This window comes from Melospiza melodia, chromosome 3, assembly GCF_035770615.1.
Source record: "Melospiza melodia melodia isolate bMelMel2 chromosome 3, bMelMel2.pri, whole genome shotgun sequence".
In the NCBI taxonomy this organism is placed as follows: domain Eukaryota; kingdom Metazoa; phylum Chordata; class Aves; order Passeriformes; family Passerellidae; genus Melospiza; species Melospiza melodia.
In genome coordinates, this window is record NC_086196.1 from 68,940,026 (window position 1) to 68,966,236 (window position 26,211).

The 26,211-nt window shown below is 39.5% G+C and overlaps 1 protein-coding gene across 1 annotated transcript in view; it reads right to left on the reverse strand.

The window, feature by feature from the left end:
• Positions 1-26,211, reverse strand: part of LPGAT1 (lysophosphatidylglycerol acyltransferase 1) — a 58,779-nt gene that overhangs the window by 18,295 nt on the left and 14,273 nt on the right. Inside the window, exons 3-5 of the mRNA XM_063152152.1 lie at positions 12,724-12,842; positions 7,569-7,664; positions 5,205-5,478 (exon numbers count right to left, since the gene is read on the reverse strand). Of these exons, the coding sequence (XP_063008222.1) occupies positions 5,205-5,478; positions 7,569-7,664; positions 12,724-12,842 (489 nt within the window). The remainder of the gene's footprint in view (positions 1-5,204; positions 5,479-7,568; positions 7,665-12,723; positions 12,843-26,211) is intronic.

The window sequence follows — 26,211 nt, forward strand, 5'->3', positions numbered from 1 at the left end:
TTTTTCAAACTCCTTGAAAATGTTAACAGTCTGATTCTTTTTAAATACCACATAAATCTTCTGAATATGCCCACAAGCACCTGCCTGCACAGCAGCACCCAAACCCTGCAGCAGTGAGGTACCTTAGTGTGAATGGTACATACTTGTCTTATGAGTGCTAAGAGAAAACTGAACAATCAATGGAACAGCAGCTTGCTGGCCTAGACAAAAAAAAATCAAAAAGTAAAATTTAAACAGCTTCCTAACTTGTTTGTTGTTTGGGTTTTGGGCTTTTTTCCAAATCATCAGCAGAGGCAAATCTTCACAACTATTTTCTTCACTGTGGATTCAAAGGTATTAAGTTGCTCCCTATCTACTAAGAAGCAACTCAACATCAGATTCTTCAAGGCACTCAAGCTGTCATTCTCTGAAATCCTTTCACAACTTGACTGTCTACAATCACAAATTTATGGGGGTTCAGAGGTCCTCCACATTCCCCCTCTTTGTCCTTCCTGGGGTTGCTGTTTCCTGGGGTCAGCTCATGCTAAACACCAGATCAGACAATGCACAGAGCCCCTCAAACCCACCAGCAGGCTGTCAGTGTTTGCCACTGAGAAAAAGAATAAATCACAGACATATTTCAGCAGGAAAGCTTGCCTCCAGCTGAGCTCTGGATGGTGTCACACTGCCACACTGGATTCAGAGTGGAAGGAATGCACCAGCCAGGTGTGCACCTGAGGACTGCAGCCTGCACTTGGGAAAGAAAGTATTTGTTAGCATTCACCAGTATCCAGGTGTGGTTTCCTGAACACTTGCACCACTCTGAATGCAGCCCAAGAGGCTGCTGGCTCTCCCTGCACAGCAATCTGTTCTTGTAGCTTGTCCCTTGTTCTCTACTTGTCCTTGTGTGATCAGCTGGATCACTGGCCCCAGAATTAACTTTTTTTCTCCAAAGATTAACTCTCAGACTGAACATATTACTCATCATTCCAAGATTTTGATGCAACAAACCACCTGGAACAAAACAAGAAGCCTTTTTTTCCAGGGGGAAGAAAAACAACAATCAAAAGCTTTCTCACATGTTATTCAAGTCACGTTCCTCAGGTAACAGTGAATGAAAAAGTTTGATTTTTAAAAAAATCGATTATGTAGTTCAATTTACAACCCTGCAGAAGTGAAAATTTAATTTCTCCAAGAGAATCAGCATCAGAACTGAATGTACTCTGCTGCATTTGAAAACAGTAAGGTAAGATTTCAGTATGGCTCTAACTATAGTAACCTCTTATCAGACAAAAAATTGCTGCATGGTAAAATAAAACAGACTTTAAAAAACACACTAGAGCAAGTTTGATCAAAAAGAAGCTCTGGAATGTGCATCTTTGAAGAACAATAGCTCCATACTCCTTTGAATTGTCAGCTTTTGGCATTTAGAACATTTTGATAGTTCTGAAACTCACAAAATCGATTCTTATCAAGTGAAGAAACAATGTATTTGCAACCATGTCAAAGAGTAAGTGTTGTGCTAAAAAAAATTCAAAAAGCTGTAAAATACCCCTGTGAACACACCCCTGGGTCACTACTGGGTAAGGGTGATGATGGCTGCTCATTAAGTGTTTTTACACTGCCCATTTTCTATTCTGCACTAAAACCTTCTTCTGGGATGCAGGGCTGGCCCATCTGTCCCATCTGGAGGCTTTCATCAGACATCAGGAGTACCTTAAACTCTCTTTTCAGGGACAGACATTACATTCTCTGCATTACTCAGCTTCAACAGTGCTCATGCTATCAAATGACTGCACTACCTTTCCTATGTTTTTCCATCCTTCTAATAATTTAGGAATACAATTACAGCATTTTTAAACTAAATTACAGCATTTTTAAACTAAACACGAGTTTCAAAAGGCAGCAAAAGCAATAAGCATTTCTGTAACTTAATTTAGTATTTACCAGCAATAAGTTAAAATTCACTCCAATGAAGATGGTACTTCTTTTAAATATGAAAGAAAACTGTTAAGAAGAAAAAATTAAGACAATAGAGACTTCTTGTTCTGGAAAAGCCCCTGATAAAGAACTGATCACTTTAAGTACAAAAATTATCAAACAGCAATAATTGTCTAGCTCAGGAACATTTCTTCTTCCTGTCACTTTACAGAGGAAGAATCAGCTCCTAAACTGTGAGAAGTTCATTACTACCATAAAAATAAATTGAAAAGGAGATTGGATATTAAGATCATAATTAAGACTAATGAATTTTTGGGGAGGTTACTGAACCTTGCACTTCTCAACATGAACCCACCTCTACCAAAGGGATGCCATAAATCAGATTAGAGACCTTGGAGCAGGACAGATGATGTAGCACTGAGCTACAATTAGCTCAATTCTTGAACTACAACTTGAAGGCCACAGCTTTGGTGACATGTGACATACAAAAGCCAGCTGGGCTGAGGAGCTGGGCTGTGACACAATCAAACAACTGTATCTGACTTGGCTTGTGTCAAACTGTGACAGCAGGGCACTAAGGACAAACCACCTTTTATTCTAGTTTCCTTTGTCATCTTTTCTTCTTTCACCCAGTTTTACACATCTCTCCAGCTCAGAAAGTAGAATGGTATCAAATTTACAACAGTATAAAAGCTACAAGGATCATTTAAAATGAATTAAGTACTAATGAAATGTTAGCAGTCAAGAACAGAACTGTGTATCATGACTCAACATTAAAATAGCTACCAAGGAAACTCAACAGGAAGGGGACATAACTTTTGATGAGGAAAACTCTTAATCTATAAACCAATTGAACTAAAATCATGTGGGAGAGGAAGGTGAATTACCATGAGTATCAATAAAGCTTGGTGGAAACAAAAGGACAGGGAGAATAATAAAAGATGGAGTAGAAAGCTTATTATAGTAAACTGAATAAATTGGCAAGCCAGGACTCCAGGAACACTGTTAAGATGGTACAGAGCACAAGAAGTGTTGCATATGAAAAATGTGTCCAGCACACCATGAAGCTCAAGTGTGATGCTTCTGATAGAGAAACCCCTTCCCAAGCAAAGGAGAAGAGTTATCATGTACTTTTAAAAGGTTTACAGGCAGTCTCTCTATGGCAGCCCCTGGCAAAGCCTTTACTCTGTGCACTACACCTGGCTCTGGCACCCACAGCTCAACAAGGGCCACCTGAATAGGAGGGAAGCTTGATTGCACTAACACGGGTGCTTCATGGGATTAAAAAAAGGGAAAAGACAGAAGAGATTAAAAGTAAAGATATTCACTAACTTTGTCAGACTTCTAACTTTATAATATAAACATAGCAATTTATAGAACTATATTTCATTCAACTGAACAAACATTTTCTGACGTGGCAAGAGACCAATAAAAGCATTCCGAAAGCAACAGATCAGAGGAAGACTCTTTTATACAAGATACAATCAAGAACTAATATTTCATACATCTCTGAAAGGGAAGTTTTTACAATGCTGGAAATATTTTTGTGAGCTTAAAAGAGGAGAGGACAAAAAAAATCTCAGTGTCACTATGTATCAAATACTACTTTTCCCTAGCCTACAAAATTTACTTTCACTTTTCTTTTTCATCCCTTTTAGTACATTTTCAAGTCCATTACTATGAAAAAGTGACAGCTAAACCCACACATTTCATTCCTATTTTTGTCCAATTATCTTTTCTTGAGTAGGATGGACAATATGGTTCCATTTTATTTCTGAGAGAATTCCTTTATTTTAGTACCCAGTTAGGTCCACTACTATCAAATGATCATTTCTCTAGAGTCTGAATGATGCCACTCAGAGGGAAAAAAAAGGAAGCCAAGTTCAATGTTCAGCTAAGTTGATAGCAACCTAAGAATAGGGAAATATAAAATTGGTATTTAACAAGCACTTTTGGCCTCCCTCCAGAACCAGACAACTTATAATTAATTTGAGGAAATTCTTACTCTCCATATCTTTTTAAGACAGCAAGAAATAGAACAGGAACAGGCCAAACTTTTCTCCTCAGAAAAACCCAAACTTTTTAACAAGGACCAGGGTATTCAGTTTCTCTTTTAAACCTAAGATATTTTATGACAAGAGCTTTCTTCAGCCTTTCTTTGCTGAATGTAGCCTGACAGGAAACACTCTGGTGCATTCCACAGCTTGATTTTTCATCTCATTTTAAATCCTACCTTCACTTCTCCAAGAACATCATCTCAATTTATTTCCTATGTTGACAAGAATAACTTCAAAACTAAAAACATGGAAGCAATTTCTGTACAAGGGTTCTTGCTAACCCTAAGAGTTGAACTTCAGACAGAAAATAATCCAAAGTCTTTTGCCTATGTGGCTTCATTAGTAATGATCTTTGTTTCAAATTGCTAAATGATTATCAGAATTTGGCTGTGAAACACCAGCCCCACCCATCAATAAGAAACTACCACAACCCCTCAATCCATTGTTTCTTTAATAAGTAACAGAAATCCACAAGGAAATTAAGAAAGATCTAACCCTGCTCTTGAACATGCCAAGAAGTTAATTTTAAAAACCAAGAGAAAAAAGCACCACGTCCCTTAACTACAGGCATTACTTATATCCCAACTATACCCGCCCCTATAGCCCAGGCACCCAGAACAATAATGTTGCAGGAATATTCTTATTCCCTCGGAACTGTTCTGACATGACAGCCAAAACAATCCTTCAAATCTAGTGATCAGTGACAGTTAACTCCAGAAACAATGGGCACAGGCAACACAAAGATCTGTACAGAACAGAAGGACCTGAACTCAGTGGAAAAGAGTTCAAGAAGAGGAATAATGTATACAGCAGTGGATGCAAAGAAACTCCTAAAGCCTGGAATAAAAATATGAACACAGCTAGCATATTCCAGAAATACTTTTACTATAGTTCCACGCTGTCACAAACCAGTGCAAACCATCAATCTTACCCAAAGGAGTGGATCACCTTCTTGCTCACTCTGGGCGCTTATTCCAGTATCTGCTTCACCCATCATGTGAGCCAAGCCAAGCAGTCATGCAGCCATACCACAAACTAAATCAAATTAAAACTAAGGTGGTTTCTTTTGTCTCAACATCAAAACTAAAGTCAGTGAACTAAAACTAATTATGAAAATATTTTTACAATGTATTTGATATTTACAGGGACAATTCTACTCAATGCTTTTTTAACTCAAGTCTCTGACATTTAATTTGCTTTATACCCACAGAGTGAAGTGATCTTTACCTCTTCTCACACCATCTCCAGCTGGTGGAGTTCCATTTTCTTGTGGCGCTACAAGCGTCTTCAGAATTACTTGTGTTGCCCCAAGACGTGGCAGGGTGACATGCTTAAGAAATGGCAAATTGTTTTTCTTGGCAAATGCCTGGCTTGTTTCTCTTCTTTTCCTAAGAAAGCCACCCTCTGGAAATAAAACAATCCATTTCCTATTGCGGCTCCTGTAATATTTTTCTAGATGATCTTTGAGTAACACGAGCTGCTGGTCACGGTGTGTTCTCCCCTGCAAGGGTAAAACATTATCCAAATAAAATGATTGCTTTAAAGAGGTAACATCAGACATTAATAATTATACTTCTAAGGTTCCTCTCTTTTCAGAGATAAAATTAAGCCCCTGAGACAATAAAAAGCAATGTTCTCCTTGGAGTACCTGCTGGAGGCCTATGGACCTCAGCTGGGTTAGCCCAGCCAAACCACAGACTTCACTCAGATCTGCCCTGCTCCAAAGACCCACTCATTTCTCCTCTTTGGTGCATTAGGACAACTTCTTCATTCAAGAACAGTAAGATACAGCCTTAATTACTGCACAAATATCTTCAGGAACAATCTTTCCTCTTCCCATCTCTGCATGCACCAAGCTATCCAAATTTTCAGAGGAATCTCTTTACATTAATTAGCATTTTTGAGTGTTTCAAAGTGACCTTGTCAAATCACTCAAAAGACACAGGAGGGAAAAATTAAAGCTCTCCTCAGTAGAGGTGATTTCAACTCTCTGAAATGTCAACTACACTGCCACAAACATTTTACTGTTTGGTGGTTAGCTGGGTTTTTTGGTCAGAGGAAGGAAGAGGGAACATGTGGGGTTCAATGAAAGACAGTATTTTACTGAAAGTGAGTTTTGTGAAAGTGCTTCTCCTACATTTAAGTCTCCCCACTGCAATTACTTCCAACTTAGCACGAGAGGGAAGGAAAAGGCTTTGCCTGCTCATATTAATGCAATTATAAAGCAACATAAAAGTCCTCAGTTAAGCCAGTCCTTTCTTATATCAGACCACAGGACTCCAGGATAGCACAGTAGTCAAGAAAAGAGCAGCGAACAGTAATAATCCAAATATTACTAGAGTTAGGCAAAGGACCATTACTCACTCAAATGAAGTATTTTGCCACACCCAAAGGCTGACAGCCTAGAAACGTTATATTTTCAATTGGCTTATCTTTAGACTCACAATGACATCATTGTATCTGTGATGCTGTCTACGTCAGCCACTTTACAAAAATGAGGAAAAGCCTTTGTTTTTGCAGCTCAGTGCAAAAAACTGGTTTGGTTTCGTGACTGGAATTGCAACCCCACACTCAGAAATTTTAACTAACAAGGTGACAGACTTGTGTACCTCAAAATGTGCATATTGTAAGTTCTACCTATTGGAACAGATTTATATTTTACACAGCATCCAACCCTGTTCCTTCCATCCATCCTCTCACAATACACAGCTGTGTGCCTCTAGAGACCTTTGTTTTCTAACCATGCCTGTAGTGTTAGTGAATCTCACTTCAGCTGTGTCCTGCTGTGATTAGGCATCTCTCTATTTCATTTTGGGTAAATTAACTTCTCTGCAATGTGAAAATTCATTAATTCTCTCTGGCTCTCTACACATTTTATGTTCAGACAAAGGAATAAGGAGAGCAAAGAAACATGTATGATGGATATTGCAGTTCATGTAACTGGAAACAGGTTCATGCTTTTCATTGGCCTCCTGAGGTACTACTTGGAGAGTGCAGTTTGATCAACAGCCACCACACAACAAAAAACCTTACCCAAGCTGTATGAAATAATCTGAATGTCTCATTCATTAATATTTCAGATGTTGAGCTCAACAGACATTCTTTCCTAATGCTCAAATAATAATTACCCTTCAAGAACCAATTAATTATTATTTACACAGGTCCATCACCCCCTTAAATTGATCCACTACTATGTCACCATCAAAAGGGACAGTCCTAATTTGAAACTCTGCAGCCAGAAGAGTGACCTAACCACACAGACTCCCTGCATGGCTTCAAGGTCACTAAGGAAAGATGAGAGGCGTGCTCAGAAACAGAGATAAAAAGGACTGCCCAGGTATTTTGCTTGTACACCTCTCTCATAATAGGCTCCATTCACAACTGGATTCCATCATCATTTGTGTCTATGCAAATAATAAAAACAGCTTGGAAAATAAAGTAGCTTCAGAACAATGACCTCCTCAAATATACACATCACAGCAAAGCTATTTTATCATGCAAACCAGCCACAAGGTGATAAGTAAGTCCCATAACACCATGATGTTCCAAATAAAAGGATAAATCAAAGCAGTATTGTGTGTTTCAATTTACCTGTCTTATAAAGAAGTCTCCATGGATTAGAGACACAATGCCAAAGTTTGTATACTTAAAAATATGGTCCATCAGCCACATCATCTGACGGACAACCTGAAAAGTAAAAAGAAATTTTAAAAATGAGTGAATTATCAAGTGCAGAGAATGATGAGTTATGTATATACTGGTCACATTCTTGTCACTCTTTCAACAGCAATAAAACTGGCAAATAAATAGAATAAGGTCCTTTATGCCCAAAATATAAAGCAGCACAGGTGCTATGCTTCTCCCTCGAGAGGAGGATTAAATAGTTGCCTTTTTGTTATGTAATACACAGTTGTACAGCATTAGCCATGGCAGAGCAGCCACTTGCATGCCTGAGAATTTAATCAAAGCTTGCTGTTTGTCCCAGTCAAGCAGCACAGGGAAGGCAAAACCAGCAAGGTTGAGCAGATCAATTCACTTGGCCATCGCTTCTTAGGAGAATTACTCCCAACAAAGTAAACAACAGCAGGGAAAAGCTTCTTTTCTCACAAGATCTTTTTCCTCTATCTCTCCTACACGTAGCTTTTGAGAGGGGTAGGAAGTGGTTCCCCAAACTGGAACACCCAGTGTCTCTTACATGCTCCCAATCATGGGCTGCCTTTTCTCTTCCCTGGGTAATGAGCCTGCATCACAGTTGGCACAAGTTCAGTGAGCCTCAAGTCATGTAAGCCTGTATTCTTCCATTTACCACTATCAACAAAGAATATGAAGCACTGTGACATTTTTCTGGTGGTCAGAGGATCATGCAAGCACCTTCTGCTTTGCATCTTTCTCATGCACTTTGAGGCAAACACAGAAGAAAGCAGCCTAAGAAATAAAGGTAACATGCTACTATCCCTTCCTGTCTGCCAGTGGTATTCCTTACTAGATGCATCCAAAGGACCAAAGGCACACTATGTATTTGTGAGTGACAAAAGAAAAATTAGTTCCTAGATCCTTACTTGAGACTCATATTGGTGAAATCGTTTATCCTACAGTGATCTCTGGGCTGTGTTAAATTAAAGTGAGCCAAAATTCTTCTCTGCAGACATTAACATTCTTTCCATTTCAGTAAACTAAAAAGCTTTATGCAAAAAAAGCCAAGAAAGAAGGGTGTGCCCTAAGGACAAGAGTCAAAAAAAGCATCACCAGAGGTGTTACTGCTCATCAAGGCACCACAATAAGCTCATGCCCATGCATCACCCAGAGGGGACAGGCTGCTGTAGGGAACCACATCCTTTGATAGAAACACCACCAAAATTTCACTAATGATGATTTAGCCTGCAGCAGTACTCAGGCTAAACACTGCCAGTGTTCATCTACTACTCTGGCATTCTGACAACTACCTTCTATTGTCTCAAGCAGAAGTTAAACCAACACAATCTATTTTACTGGAGGAGATAAGCAAGCTTAATACTCTGCTTTGCTGGAAAGAAAATGTGTCTTTTGAGGAGTCAGCACTGGTCCCAGATGTTCCATGGCAATCCTGGATGAGGAACCCTTGCCCAGCAGTGCTACAGCTTCTCCCCTACCATACCATCTGATGCTGTCTTTTAATTTAGATTTATCCTGCAAGTTGGTCACTGCTTTTCAAAGTCTGAAGTCCATCTCACCTTGTTTCAGGTGCCACAGGGCTTCTATAACTAGCATCCCTGAGCCTCCCCAGTCTTCCTGAGGGATGAGATTTTGCCAAAGGTAAGTGTGACACACAAATTACAACTGAGACACTCACAGTCTGCAGTGTGTGGGCTACAAAGAGACAAACTTCAGAGCCCAGTGATCATAAATCTGCCTGTGAGCCTAGGCAATGGTAAGAAGTACAAAGAGAAAGTATTTTTATGTCTGAAGCAATATATATACACATACTAACATACCAAATCAAAAAGCAGTTCAAATAATAGGACACAGTTCTCTTGTCTGCTATTCAAAAGGCAAATGAGATTAATAGATATTCCTTTTATTCTGCTAGCAAGGACAGAATAGAGGACACTGCAAAATTTTGCTGGTAACTCTTCTATGTAGTGACTCCTCTATTTGGCATCCTCAGGAATAAAGCAACACTTATGAGATGAGCCTCTTATCACTTGCATTTCAAGGAGGTTTAAACAAAGACATTCAGAAGTATTCTGAACACAAATTAATAGTTGTTGATGGCTTCAAAGAATTTTTGGATGCCACTTCAGGCCCTGCTTCTTAAATGCTTCCTGGTTAAGTAAGTTCAGAAGCTAGCAAAAGCTTTTTCCAACTATATAAAAAAATATCTATGTGCCTTCTATTCACAGGCCTGCTTCAGCCTACACAGATTTCATAACAAAGCAACCTGGACAGACTGACTTTCATCTTTCAAGCACCTGTAACTTAAAAATGAAACCTGAGAAAGCACAACTTGAAATCTGCACACAAACCACTGCAAGCTGCACTTTTGTCCCCACTACACCCTTCCTGGCACTGCTTTCTGTTCCAAATCAGAAAAAAACCCCACATTTATCAGTCCTAATCCTGTCAGAAAACAGTAGTAGCAGAATTTTACCCTACTTCTTTGTAGGGTAATATAAATAAAAATAAAATAATAAATAATATTATAATAAAATTAATATAATATATAATAATAATAAATATTATATGTATATAATAAATATAATAATAGTAATAAAAAATAACCTTCAATATTTATGAGACCACAACTTACTTAATTTTTTTAACTCTTACTTTCACAAAGAAATTGGAACAATTTCTCAAATTTTTATTAAAGTGTAATTAAGTCACTTCTGGTTCACCTGAAATGTTGCTGTTTGGCTTACATTATGGTATAATGTATTAATCAAATAATGCCAATCCAGTCCTTCTACTAAAATTCTAATTTTTAGCTGAAGTTCCACTTCTCTGATTAAAGATCATTCTTTTCTTATTCATGCAAGTGAATCTAAAAAACCAGAAATATCTCAGCACATGTATTTTATCTTACTGCTTTGTGAGACTGATTTTACTTAAAACAGATAGGCTACACTCTGATTGGTATATAAGGATTTATAAAATACTGGAAAAAATTACCTGACACCACCCTTGGGAAACACTGTCAAGTTACAAGACTGTCTCATGCATTTGCCTCACTACATAGAAAAATCCAGAACTTTAAACTGAACACTTCTGATGTCTTGCATGAACATTTTTTTAAAAACAGCATTCAACTCTAAGTACTTGCAGATTACATCTGGTTTTGGTCTGTACTGGCAGTTAAAGCAAGCAAAAGAAGTTCTGGAGTAGCACAAGCTTAACCATCCTAAACAAAAAAAATTCTTGAAAATTACAGTCTTGCTGATAGATTAGTATCAAGCTTGTGAAGGACTCCATGTTAAGTTTAAACAGGCTTTAAGGGAAGGTGACTAATTTAGGCATTTACATACTGTACAATGACTATTTCTGGACAGGTAGGTTTATTTTTTTTTCCTCCAGTACTTCCAAAGTCACACTAAGTAAAGACAATTCTCTTTAGAAATACCAAGCATGCTATTTAAAAGCACCTGATCCAGCAAGTTCTAGCAAACATAAACTATCCTGATCTTTCTCATTATTTTCAGCCACTTGTATTACTCATGCTGTATTTTAAGCATGTATTGAAGCTCATATTGTTTTTCTTCTTAATTAGCTAAAAACATCAAAGCCATACTAAGCTGGGGACATGCACATTCCAAGAGCAATGACTACAACTACTTCAGGGAAAAAATAGGGATTTTAGGGATTTTCTGCTTTTCTGAAAACATGCAAACATAATAATTTCCATGGTGAAGATTATTTGTGATCTCAATGCCTTCCTTCATTTTTAGCATCTCCTACATTCACTGAAACTTCTGCCTTGACTGAAATGTTTGAGCTATGGGGTCAAACAGAATAAGCATGACTTAGATTTGTATCTATAAACCAGTGGTTAAGATCATATGCCATACATACCCACAGGACTACACCCTCACAGTCACATCTTTACCACAAGATTGTCCTAGGTACGATTTTGATGAGGGAAATTAAAGAGTTTATTCTGTAATTCTACTCGTCTGGGTACAGCACAGAATACCATCTATACCAAATGTCCTCAATTCCAAAAGAAATGAAAGCAATCAAAAGTACTTTTACAACAGCCTGCTCTAGCCTAGAGTAGAAAGAAAGAAAGGTCTCTGCTCCATCTTGAGTACCATTTTCATACTTTGTGAGGTGGGGTTGTTTAAAAGTTGTGGTTTGGTTTTTTTTCTCATCAGCTTTGCTGTCATAAGCAAGATCTGGAAAACTTTTTAAATAATGTTACATCATTGATAAAGGTAAGTGTACCCATAACTCTATTAATCTGCACTAAGAAAAACAGTACCAGGTACAAACTGTGCAGATGCAACAAAAAACAGTTCTTGTTTCCTTGTTTCTTCAGGGTATGAAGAAGGGATCAACACTAAGACACTTCAAGAAAGAAGATAACACTAAGACAGATACAGCTGCTGCATTTTTACAGCTTGACAGGTATGCCTCCTACTCTTTGTAGCCTAACCATGCACACATGCCCTTCTTCCTGATTTGTACAGAAATCTGATCTCCTGTTTAGATCCTCTACTCTGTTTCCACTCCTTAGATGTGAATTTTCTGAACAGCAATGCATGGAACGATTAACATTAGTTAAAACTTCTCACCAAGAAATCCTTAAGGGCTCGTGAAATAAGAGCTCAAGCAATTTGGACCTTAGCTAGGTAGCTTAGCTTTGGCATGCCCTCATCCTACCAAAATCCCATACACTGCTTGCTCTAACTTTGAGAAAAATTCCATGCTGCAATAAAGTCATAAGCAAGAAGCCTGACCTGTGCTGGTGTGAGCAGATTTGGCTTGAGTTGCACAAAGGCACGAGGTGAGAGGGAAAAGTCAAGCACGGGATTGCTTGTGAGGAGATCTGCTTCCCTCTGTGTTAACCTTGACTGCATGCACAGTGACTCAGCTCACAGCTCACCTTCTCCAAACAATGTCCAGGGTCTATACCTGCTCCAAGCTCCTGGCTGTCACACTGGACCAAATCCAGACAAAAAGCTCCCTGCTGTGGTGCCCTGGTGGGTTATCAGGGCTGCACAGGGATGAGAGCAGGGAGCCCAGCACCACCCCTGCCCCGGCTGTAGCCTACCGTGCCTTTGTCCTGCAGGCACATCATCAGCGTGCACACGTCACCCGTCGCTTGGTGGTTCACCAGCACCATGGCTTCATCTTCTGACACTGCTTTGACATCATCACCCCATTCCACTACTGTATTAAAAAAAAAAAAAAAAGGTAAATTTAACAATGAGAACATGGAGAACATGGACATTTTTCTATCAACAAAACGACCCCACACCCAGACTACAATCATAAAGAAACCTACATGCTACATGTCAATTTATATTGGCATATAGCATAGGGCAGGAATATTAGCAAGAGTGTTTATCCAAGCACGGGGTATCCAGCTTCATTTGAAACTGCATGCGCAGAATAACAACAAAACAAAAATACTCTGCCAGAACATGTGCACAGACATTGATCTTTTTGTGTCATTACACCATTCTATATTTAGGGTCTGAAAATTACATAAGCTTTTTGACCCAGCTTTCATATTCATCTATCTCACCTCATTAGATTAAAAAGAAAATTATATTGTCAGCTGTGGGTTTTGCTGGCTGGGCTTGTTTGTTTTTTTTTTTTAATTTAGCAAGTTTTTTTTTAATTTCCACACTCACTGTTATTATTCTACTCCAGTAAAAGCAAACCAAAAAAATCTGTATTTGGATCACTAGGTTTAAAATGCTACGTTAAACAAACTCATTCATTCAAATCTAAACAAGTTAGCTAAAGGCAAGGAAGCGGTTCAGAAAATGCTGCTCAGATGACAGAATCTATTAGTTAATACTTTACAGACCAGATGCTCCAGTGGCAAGAATGATGTCAGAAGGAAGATACAGTTGATTATCACCCAACACTTAACCTGACTATGAAAACCATGCTGAGATAAGGAAGAGGGGTTAAAATTGATAGTCCCATCATCATGAAGTAAGTGGAGAAAGAGAAGACTGCCTCCCAAAGAAAACAGGATGGGGAACCAGGAAATGTGTGCTGTAAACTAAAGACCAGAATATGTCTAATGCTGCTACTGGGGCTAAGAGACAAGTGAGTAGAGTCTGTCTTTCTTCAGTGAGAGGGATGGACACTGCAATAATGGACACTGCAGTGCAGGGTTAAGGGAAAGGATGGAGACAGGCAGAGGAGCTCTGTAAAGTTCAAAAAGAAAATTAAGATGCATTGCCCATGCATGTAGGACATAAATTCTTCTGTGTTTGCTCTGTACCTTGAGAGGTTCCTACTGGCTATTATTTTCAGTTCTGACAACAAAGGAAATATTTCACCTGCACTACTGACTCTTTTGTATAGTTAAAAGTTCTTCAGGCAGTGAAAAACTCTCAGCACAGGCTAATTACTGTCTTCTAAAAGATGGTTTAACTGATGCAAAGGTAATAGGCTACGCACTGAAGACAAGAAGCAATAATCCATGCATAGCTTCCATGTCCTTGAAGAAATCAATTAGTAGCACACTTTTGAAAATTGCCACTTTATTACAGCTCCAAAATTACTACTGAATTGAGACTTGACCACAAAATAAAAAAAGAAAATGCTGTGTTTGGTCACAAATAGATAAAATCAGGGTAGAGACATGAGGGTGAAGAGGACTATTCATTCCATAATGTTCAATCTCCTTTCCTTTCCCTGGGAAAGCTAAGCAGAGATCTTTCCTTGTTTGTCTCACCATGAACTTGGAAGAGCCCCTTTGTCCCTCCTCCCCACTGTGTGCACATTCCCTGCAATGCCCTCTCTCACTCCATGAACGCTGGAAAATGCCTGGCCACAGCAGCTGGAGTCGATGTGCTCCTTCCTTATCAAGTGTTCCACATTATCTCACCATGGCAGTACCCCACAGAGCAAGAAATTAAGATGAAAGAGAATTGTTTTAAAGGGAAATGAATCAACCACATACCAACTTTGAAATTATTACTTCAGTTTTTCTATTAAGTAGCTAATATACAACAGTCTTATTGAACTGTTGCTTTCTAAAAGTAATAAAAATTAAGTACTAAATATATCAAGTATCTACAAAATCACATTTCTCACAAGTAGCTAATTGTTTCCAAATAAAACTATTTTATTTCTAGATCACTCAGAGAAAATAAATGCATTTCTTTACTATAAATATTTCCCTGGAACATAGCAATTTAATACTAATAATTTGAATTGTAGAACAGTTTAAAATTAACCTCTCCAAAAATGATCTAACTTCACAATGGATTAAACTGAAGGTCACGACTGAAAAACACATGCCATGAGAAGCAGCATACAGTTGAAAACAGCTAAAGAGGAGGCTGTTATTATTATTATGAAGCTTATTATGAAGCTCAATTTGCTATAAAAAAGTACACTTTTAACATACTAGGTGAAGACTAATGTCTGACTTTGAAACTTCAGATAGGCCCAGTCAAAGAAATAGAGGAGGAAAAACCTCTCATTACCAATTTTACCTACTGTTGTTAAATACAAGAGGGTATAAAACAAACAAGCAGCTCACAATGCACTAACAGGTTTCAGCTGAAAAGTAACAAAAAGGTGAGCTCTGTGATCCCACTCCAAACACAAGGTGAAGTAAAATGAAGTTTGATTTAATTCTTCAAGCTGATTGACTCCACTCACTGCACCTATCAAGCAGCCCAGCCAAGAGCTCAGCTGACAGGTAGTGGGTTATTAAATCCCAGGGTTCCAGCTGGCCTCCCTCTTGCTTCTTCCCTCTCTGTCACTCCTCCTCAGGCAACCAGGCTGTCTCTTGTGCTTCATCACACTCTATGGTCAATTGATTGACCTGATTATCGAGGAGAACAGAATCACTTTGTCCACGTCCTTCACTGGATTGAAAAGAGAACAGCAAACCACAGAAGTGTGCAGAAAAACCACTGTCATTACTACAGTCTTATAAAGAAGAAAAAACCAAACCCTCAGATCTCTAGAGTTTAAAGTTCACTGTGTGCCTTTAAATTCAGTGGGGGGAATAAATGCTCATCTTCAATTTTCTCCCCACACAAAGGAGAACATTTTGCTTTAAGAAATACTTGAACTATTACATTCCTCCACTGCAGCTGAAAACACTGAAATCAAAACCTCAGCTGCATGGCAGCAGAATCAACAACACTGCTTTGCTCCACTGTAAGAAGACAAAAAACAGCTCAAAGGCAAATATTTGTTACTTGAGGTCCTGAGATCCAGCAAACTTTCCTTCACAGCTTCATTCTACTGCCAGAGCACATTTTTTAAAGACAGCAGTTCTGTGTCTACAGCCTGACAATAGTTAGATTTCTGCAAATGCAGTTTAACATAGTAAAATAATATAAAGGGAGTAAAGAGCAGGAAATAATTTTAATGTGGCAAGACAGAAGTGATTTAGCTTAAAAAGAGACTTCACTTGTGACTTCAGGTTGTGAGCAAAAGGCTTCACCAGAAATGAAGACAAATCTACTTGCAATTACATGAGCCCCATGACAGAAATATTTATCCTTCTCTCATAAAAAGAAACGCAAGATGTACAACATCAAGAAAATATTTCATTTAATGAGCTGCAGACTTAGCTTTTTATGACCTAATCCTTATAGAGCTCCAAGAAGAGAACAAAAGTAATACAATTTTTCCATATTTTTACTGAACTATTACTTGTTATTTCAAGTTCTCAGAACACTTGGCTACTTTGTAATCATGTCCTTAATGTAACTGTTTGCATGCAAGTGATGCTATGAATAAATATTCAAGCACTTCAATTACAGTATGTCAGGAGGCTGAGCAAAGAACTACTAACCTAACTAACCATTCACTAGATTTATTTTATAGTTTTGAATGTATCTGGAAGAATGGTACTCTACTGATTTGTGCAACTGCCCAGACATTAATATGAACAACTTCATTCTGCACACTGTATATTAAAACTTAAAAAATGCTCTGAAACTTTCAGCATCTCTTCTTTGTTATAGTCAGTAGCTTCACTACAGTGTCCCCTAAGAACTGGCATAGATCTCCTTGGCCTCATAACAACTTACGTCCTAACTTATTACTTCAAAAGGCACTGAGTTTTAAAGACTGACATTTTATGGCAAGGTCAGGGAAGTCACCTTAAGCATTCTAGTCACCACTACTGAAACACAAATCACCTACATGTTACAATATACGTAAACGTGTCACTGATTTGGATATCCACTTTATGTGCTACTTAGGCTTGAGTCCACACAATATTCACAACTTTCTCTAGAAACTGCAAGAAGTTAAGAACTTCCACTCCAGAACTTTGCGCAGAATCACAGAATGGGTAAGGCTGGAAGGAACCACAGTGGATCATGCAGCCCAACCTCCCTGCTCAAGCAGGCCATCCCAGAGCACACGGCACAGGATTGCATCCACACAGCTCTTGAACATCTCCAGTGAGAGAGACTCTGCACAACCTCTCTGGACAACCTGTTCCAGTGCTTGGTCACTGTACAGTACAGTTCTTCCTCAGATTCAGGTGGAAATTCCTATGCATCAGTTTCTGCACATTGTCCTTGTCCTATTGCCTGATACCACTGAGCAGAGCCTGGTCCATCCTCTGACATCTCCCTTCAGACACCTAAGAATCTGGTTGATGAGATTCTGAGGTGACCTCTCAGTCACCTCTCTCATCTTTTCCTCCTAAGACACATGTTCCAGTCCCTGCATCATCTTTGCAGGCCTCCACTGGACCAGCTCCAGTAGCTCCACGTCTCTCTGGTACTGAGGAGCCCAGAACTGGACACAGCACTCCACATGTGGCCTCACTAGAGCAGAGCTGAGGGACAGGATCACCTCCCCTGACCTGCTGGCAATGCTGTCCCCAGTGCACCCCAGGACACCACTGGCTTTCTTGGCATAAGGTGCTGCTGGCTCAGGGACAGCTTGCTGTCCACCAGGACTTCCAGGTCCTTCTCACAGAGCTCCTCTCCAGCAGGCCAGCTCCCAGACTGTGCTGCTGGTGCACAGGGTTACTCCTCCCCAGGTACAGGACCCTGCCTTTTTAGACCCATCCATAGTTTATTTTCCCTTCTGATCACTTGCATCCATGTCACAAGACTTCATGAAAACTTGTTCCAAGAAGGTGCAGACTGGCAACTTTTAGAACTGAACAGAGCCACCTTTAGTCAATCACTTGGAAACCTTCAGCAACAAACAAATAGCATTATTGAGGAACAGCCTTCCTCAACAGCTATCTAGCAGAAAGAATGTTATTGTTAGGTATTGAGCAGTGACTAATGCCTGACAACCAGGTTTCTATGTTTTAAACATTTTCCCTCTTAGTCAAGCATTTATGTCTGGCAAGTTGCAATCCTGCTTTACTGTTATTCACAAACAACTCAAAGCATGTTTCAACTGGACTAACCATGTACAGTTGTTCAACTCATTTGTCTCTCCTTAATAGATGGGATTCTTTGATGGCTGGCATTATGAAATCCCAGAAATGATGCCAAAGGTTAAATACTACTTAGAGGTTTTTTGCCCTTCACAAAAAGGTTAAGGTATTTATCTCTGAGAACTGTTTGTCTACAGTGAAAAAAAGGAAAACAAAAAATGGACTAAGCTAATTATCATACAGTTAGTCTTTTACACTTACTAAGCACATATTTTAGGGTCAGAATATATTTTAAAACACCTACATAAAATCAGACCTATACTACTTGAAAGAGAAAAATAGCTCTTCTTATCCCACCCATTCCTTCCAAAATTCCTACTGCCAAGGAAGGCTTCATATCATGTTTTTAATAGCACACATAAGAGGTACAGATCATGAATAAAAATACAGCACAGAAAGGAAGAAAAGAACATACATACAATATCATATCTCATTAAACATATCTTCATTTCATATACTGTCCTTCTTCTATTAAAGAATGTATTCTTCCTAAAAGAAGATTATTTTTATTTCAAGACTACCACAATTTCCATATCTTTAGGTCGTAAACATGCAATTTCAAACCAGATTTTGCTAACAAAAAGAGCATCCTTTACAGATAACTTGATTCAGATTTTTATGATGATAAACTGACTGCAGTGACAATTTTTCCCTTTATTTCAATGAAGAAAAATACTTGAAATAGAAAATTCACAGTAGGAACAGAAGTTAGGGAAGGGAAGGCTGCAAATAAAGGGAGGTTATTCCTACAATATATGTTAAAAAGCCAAGGCGGGGTTTAAGATGTCCCAGTCACCATCTTTGGTTTTTTGTGACCAACCATTTTGCACACCTCTATGCTTCATTGTATGAAACAACACAAATTTCTTTTTGCTCTCAGTTCTTCTTAGCTTCTGTTCCGCTCCCCCTCCTGCAGTTTAAAGTCAGATGTGCTTTGTGGACAAGAACACTTCAGTAGTCACCCTAAGTCATCCCGCCCTCTTACTTCAATTAACCAACAATCCAAAGGGTTAAAAACAAGAGACAATTACAACAGAGATTCCCTGGCTCTGTCACCTTTCTAACCAAGCCAAGAACCTTTTCCTAAAGCACAGCAGCTCCTTTTGGAAACAGGCTCTAGCAATGACTGCTTTTGAAGATTGACTTAATTTTCCTGGAGTGCACATTCAAGACCTCAAGGGTACAGTTTACTTGAGTTCTATAATTCACTGGCACAAGAGATGACGCTTGTGGCTGAAGAGAGGGCTCCTTTTACCCATATGTGAATGAGAATCAATAAACAGCAAAACCTTAGCTCACCTTCAAGGAAGCAAACCTTTCACTGACTTAAATTCTGCCAATACCATTTCAAGAGCTTTAGCACTTTGCAGTTGTATTAGGCAAGGAGTTTACATTATGAGAAAACTTTTAAAATTAAAAATCCTGTCAGAATACACAAGCTATGACCGCAGCAGGTATCTAAAGAAGATTTCCAATCTATCTTAAGTATTACAAGAACACGTCTTGCACTGGACATACCCCCCACATTTTCTGGAGGTCTCATGCTGCTCCCATAAAACTGCCTGACACGTAGAGGCACCCAATTCCTGTATCTCATAGTTTTGATCATCCACACTGGAAGCCCAGCTGTAGATGTGGCGTCTGCTCCCAAGGAGCAGTACAAGTCACAGTGTTTGCAGCCCCACAGGTAAACAGGAACCGTGAGATGTGAAGATGGAATGTCAGCTTTCATGACTACAGCAGTAATGAACTGTAGCAGCTGAGAAGGAACCCCGCTGTCTGTTTTGCTGCTTCTATTCTTAGAAAAGCAACTGCAAGACTGAAGAAGGAGATGGAGCGCTGAAATCCTTTTGAAGCACCTCGCGCTCATGAGTCACAGCACTCGCACAAGGAGCGAGCTGAGCAGCACATTCCTCCCCAGTGACAGATAAAATACATTAACCACTCACAAGAACATCAATGCATTCATGAACTAATATCCTAAAGCTTTAATACCTTACATACTGCAGATGGTTTAATGGCCAGTAGAAAAAAAAAAGTTTTGTTTGAAGTCTAGAAGGAGAAGCGAAACAGTGGGGTAGTCTAGCAAGTTTTCTCGCCATTAAAGAATATTTCAAAATAAAAAATCAGCACAAGTAAAGGTTATTAAGGGATACTGCAATCAAATGATTAGGCCTTAAAGTTGAAAATGATCCTGACAAGTTTTAAAGTACGCATACAAAAATTACCTAGTTAGAAGCACACTGTCACCAAGGCCCTAAAAAGGCAGATGAACCTGAGCCAAGAGTAAACACAGTTTAGATTAACTGCCACCACTTCAGTTTATGTGCAAAGCTGAAATCCTGCACCATTCTGGTCATTCCCAGTTACCGTGTGGAAAGAAATAATGTCAACCTATGTTTAAAACCTATTTCCAACATGAAATAAAGACTAAATTTACAGGACTGTCTTTAAGATTACCATAAAACAAAAAAAGGATGTAAGCTAAAGAAGAACTTTTGCGTTTTCCTGGTCAAAAGCTTCTAAATACTGGGGATGACCAAAAAGCTGTAATGCTGTAAGTGACGGAAGCAAAGAATCACATTTAGAAAAACAAATATCAAGAGGTTCTGAATAGAAGGATCTCAGCTAAGTTGTTACACAGTGCAAAGGTAAGATTTGCAGCTTACTAAGACTGCACAATGGAAGTAACCTCATTTGACAATCACTAATCACAAGACCTATCTTATGAAAAAAAGGTCCCGTGGAATTTCGGTCCAGAGATGTTTTACTCTTCCTTAAACAGAGAGTATGGATTTGAAAATTTTAAGAGACAGTCAAGACATACAATTTTTTTTACCAACTCAGCACTTTGTGATTCAAGTCCAAGGTCAGAGAAGATAATGGAAACAGCACAGACTACCTCCCATCACACAGGTCAGCACTTACTTAACTAGACCTGGTTGTCAGACAAGGCTGTGGGTCCTGTATGTTGGTCTCTTTATCCACAGGAATAATTTTTACAAGTGAAAAAGGATTCTCACCAACTAAGCACATGGGTTTAAATACTGAATCCATATAATACTTTTCCATTGTTTTAAAATGCAAGAGTCAACATTCCAGGGTTTCACCTGCAACACTGATGTCTGCTTTTAACAAGAGGCAAATTTGATGCTGGACCACCCTAAGTGGATACCTTAGAAGTCCTTTCCAGTGTATTGTATATTGAAATGACAGTAATTTAACTATGGTTACAATGCAAACCATATCCTAATTGCAAAGAAAACTCTATCTGTAAAGCCGCTTTATGAAGAACAGCCTGGCTTTTCTAGAATTAAAAAGAAAAGTTACCTTGAAAGCAGCAATTCTGGAATACAACACCACTACAACATTCCCAGCACACCTTTTTGCAAAAGGTTAAGTACTACAGAGGAGCAAGAGAGAAGAAAACAGTGTTGGTCTTCTCTGGTGAAACAACATACCAGTGCGGCTGGGTAAGGAAAATATGCTACAAATACAAAGTGTTATTGTTACCCTTATCACCCTTTCAAGCAAATAGCAGTTGGCTGAGGCTCTGTATTTTTAATGACCCGAACCCAGCAGGTTGCCATAGTACTTTACCCATGCTCATCTGCCCCATCACTGCTGTGCCACTAAGCAAGCAGGAACAGAGCTGACAAACAGCTCTGACTCAGCAAACACCGACAGGAATGTAAGCGCTATGGCACTGGTCTCTTTATTTTCCCTTTAAAAACTACTGCTATCTTATAAAAAATACCCATCTGCTGCATGAGTGGAGAACTTGTTCCCTCCTGGGTTCAAGTCAGAAAATACCCTATGACTTCGTGCTCAGTAGATGAAGTGGGGGGAAGAGGGAAGAAGCAGGATGTTTGCAGGGATGGTGCTTGTCTTCCCCAGCAAACACTTGTGTGATGGAGCCCTGCTTTCCCAGGGATGGCTGAACACCTGCCTGCCATGGGAACTGCAGAAAGACTTCCTTGCTTTACTTTGCTTGTGTGCCCAGCTTTTGCCTTCCCCATAAAACTTGGCTTCAACCCATGGGTTTTCTCACTTTTACTTTCAATTCTCTGCAGATCCTGCTAGCAAGGGAGTGACCCAGCAGCTGTGAGGGGCCTGGGGGCTGGCTGGGGTTAAACCACAACAGAGCCACTGAGATGATGAAGGGACCCGAGCATCTTCACAGGAGAAGAGACTGAGGGAGCTGGGACTGTTCAGCCTGAAGAAGAAAAGGCTTCAGAGGGAAAATTGTACCCATGTGTCAGTACTGACAGAGGCCCAGAGAGAAGTGTAAAGATGGCTTATCCAGACTCTTCCCTGCAGTGTCCAGTGACAGGCTGAGAGGTAACAGGGACAAATAAAAAAATAAAGGATACCCCACTTCAACACAAAGCAAAAAAGAAACCCCACAACAACCACACCACCAAAGCATCTTTACTATAGTATGTTTCCAGGTTGCACAGTGAGGTTGTGAAACGTCCATCCTTGGAGCTGTTCAAACCCTGACAGGACATGAACCTGTGCAACCTCTGCAACTAACCTGGCTTTGAGCTGTATGATCCTCAGAAGTCCTTTCCAACCTAAACAGTTCTAACAGCCTGATACCAGGAGGAAAGCACAGTGTTAAGAGAACTCTCTCTTAGTGGATATGCACAGCTACAACAAAACCTACAGCTTCATCCTGCAGCATGAGAAGGAACAGCCTTTACAATCACAAAGCACATATTGCAAATAAAAACTAGCAGCATTTTTCTGTCTTACTGCTGCAGAACTGCAGCAAATATAAATCTGAAAGATAGTGCAAATGTTAATATGAAAGAAGCAGAATATTATTCATCTGGGATCATCAAACTCAGGAAAAAAGGTGGGACCAACCCCAGGAGTTGGAGGCAACAATGCATTTTAGCCATTCAGAATAAGCTATTGTGTTCACTGCTAGGAAGTCTTGATAATTTCATCTGAAGATCTTCATTTAGGTATTTTTCTCTTTAGCTATATTATGGAAAAGTGAACTCCTCTATGGAGACTGTTTTGTCTGCATGACAAACATTACACATGAAAGCAGCGAGACTGAAACTGAACTACTTTAAGTTACTTGAACTTAAAGATACTCAAATTACTATTTAATACTCAGACACAGCTAGTGACACCTACTCAAACACAAAACTTAAGAGTAATAACAAGTAAACAAAAAACCCCAACATGTAAAGTGAGAAGGCCCCAATTATTTCCCACATTATCTTTATCCAAGATATTTATCTAAAATAGTTACCTAAGCTGCTCTTATACTTGAGAAGCAGAAGAGAGTCACTGCAACATCACAGGACAATCTGTGCTGGTGGAAAAATAAACAAAACCAGAAGGGGCAAGCCAGCACAATCAGGGCTATCAGAAGATGGCATGATGGGGCAGCAAGCACCTGTTGAACCAGGATGAATGCTTACAGAACTGTGGTTTGCCACGCTGGAAGACCTGCTGGGCAAGTCTGGTTGGCCCAACAAGAAAAGCACAATCAGGACGAGTCACCCAGGTTACCTTCAAAATTGCTGTGAATTTCCTTCTGAAACAAACTTGTTAGGCATGTTGTGGTCTCTAAAGCATAGCAAGTGTAGAGTTTTGTTCTTTTAAAGAACATGCTGAAAACCTGCATCCTCCTCACTCTTTTTTGTAGGCTGATGTACAAGATAAAGTTAAACATCCTTGGTACAAAATTTTTGTAGCCATATGTCACAGAGATACAGAGCCACTACTTAGAAGGCAGGGACAGGGTGACGGCTGCTTAATTTTTAGTGGGCTTTGGATTTGTTTGGGGAAAGCAAAACAAAGAAAAAATTTTCTCCCAAAGAGAGCAGTCTGAAAGCACACCCTCTGTCACAGTTAAAGCACTGCATCCCAGCAATAACCTAAGCTGTCTTTGCAGCAGCAAAGACTAGGCAGCAGAAATCACCCAGAGGCAGTACCAAAAACTACAGCACCATTACTACGGTTTCCTTTTGAGTCACTAGCAATGGTATGCATTACTAATCTGATACTGCTGCTTGTCTTTCCAGATGTGAAACTCCCCTGATGCCAAAAAGACTCATTCATAAGGTACTGCACTTGCCTCAGCTGCTGAGGTGGCTCAGAAAGCACAGCCCACACATCATACAGCCTTAACAAGGTAATAGATAAGGGCTAAAGCAGTCAGACAAAACCCAGTCAGGGCCTGGGGAGACAATGCACAGAAAAGAGAGCCAAGGTTTTCGGCCCTAGAGCAAAGGAATACACCTCAGATTGTGCCATCAACACCAAAAAACAGTATATCTAACCCAAACGTGCAAAAAATCTGTGTGAAAAATGGTCTATGCACAACAAACAATTTGTGAAATTGCAGGCCTGTCTCCTCCAGACAGAGAACTCTCTCTTTCAAAGCGGGGGAAAGGCTGAAACCTGCTTTGCAACCTCAGCTGTTCACTCTGGGAATCCTGATGTGAACTGGCCAGCCTAGAACAAGCTGGCCAAAACTAATAACCAACAAGTCACTGTACAGGAAGACAGCACTCCCACTGCTCCCATTCAGCTGTTCAGCTGCATCTCCAGAGGTGCACGCTGTTTGGGATCAAATTCTCTTCTTTATATGACAGAACAGGGCCTGCACTGTTTAGTCCAGAATAATGTAAATAATGGGGAAACTGGATAAAGACTCATTGAAATAAAATGCACTTGGCAAGGCAAAAACAAGGCTTTAAATAAATAATTGGGAAAAAATCTGTAATGCTGTTCCAAGAAGAAAATAAAACATGAGCTGTTTTATGGCTATAAAGTCGGATGGCTATAAAGAAATAAAGATAAGAATCATCTATTATCATAGATAGGTAAATAGGTGGATGCAATCCACACTTGATTTTTCTGCTTTTGAAGTGGACAGATTCAAGTCCTGGTTGCTTCTGAGAGCAATACGTAAGACTTGAAAGAATTTATTACAGAAATTTAAGTATATTCTGCTGATAACTGCTGAGGTGCTCAAAACAAATCCTGATAAAGACTGCACAAGATTTTCATTGTTACTTAAGAAGAAGCAAGTTCTACCACTGCAAAGTTCTGCAAAAATTGCTGTTTTACTCTTCAGGGGGATAAAAAAAAAAGTGTTGAGGTATTTTGAAAGCCACAGTTCCAACCATACAGAAAACTCTGCTCTCACTTAGTCCAGATCCTCCAGTAAGGCCAGTTAAAAGTAGGGCTTTAAAGAACAAGTAACTGGTGGCAGATAGCAATGAACCTGCCCAGGAAGAGATGGCCACTTCCTCTCCTTTTCAGATTTGCAGATTGCAAGCTTCCAATATAATAACAAGGAAACCAGGGCATCTTGAAGCTTTTCAGATGTTTTCCCCAAAAAACACAGCTGTAGAAATGACATGACATATGCAGCAATTTTCCAACAAATATCCCAAGGCCATGCTATACCAAGTCTTTCTGGGGACAGCAGAAGAATTCAGCCAAATTTAGTTATTCCATCCTGCATGGGGACTGAAGAGGGTGGCCAGCAATGAAAAGACACTTGTTGTAAGTCTCATTCACATTTTGCACTGCAAGTTTTAAGTTACTGTATGATGTGGGACTACAAACTTTTCAGAGCACTACCCAAGAGGCTCTTTGAGGTAAAAGGCATGCAGAATGCAGGAAGTTGTCATTGCTTTCTCCTTTCTTGCAACCCAGTTTCTCACAGGAAACTGATAAAACACAGCTATTCTAGAGCACTTACATAATAGTTAGAGAGGTAACTCATCAAGGGTTTTTTGGTAGACATGAAAATCTCTGAAGTGCCTTGAGGTTTATGAAACACAGGAACCAGAAAACTGCAATCAGACTGGAAGTGAGCAAACATTGCTTTTTCTTTATACAAGATGTGCAACTTGCCTGAAGTCCAAGTGAGAGTTTGCATTAATCTCTCCCTACATAGAAACCCTAATTAACAGCATGGTGAAAAGGCCTGATCAGCCCCAAGCATTCAACTGCTTAGCTCTGGACTGCACCACTGGGACCAGGGGCAGGCAAGGGTTACAGCAAGAGGGCACACAGCAAGAAAAGCTGCCAGAGTGACAACAGCTAAGGACTGTGCTTTTCAAAATATAAACTACATTAAAAAAAATCTAATTACACTAC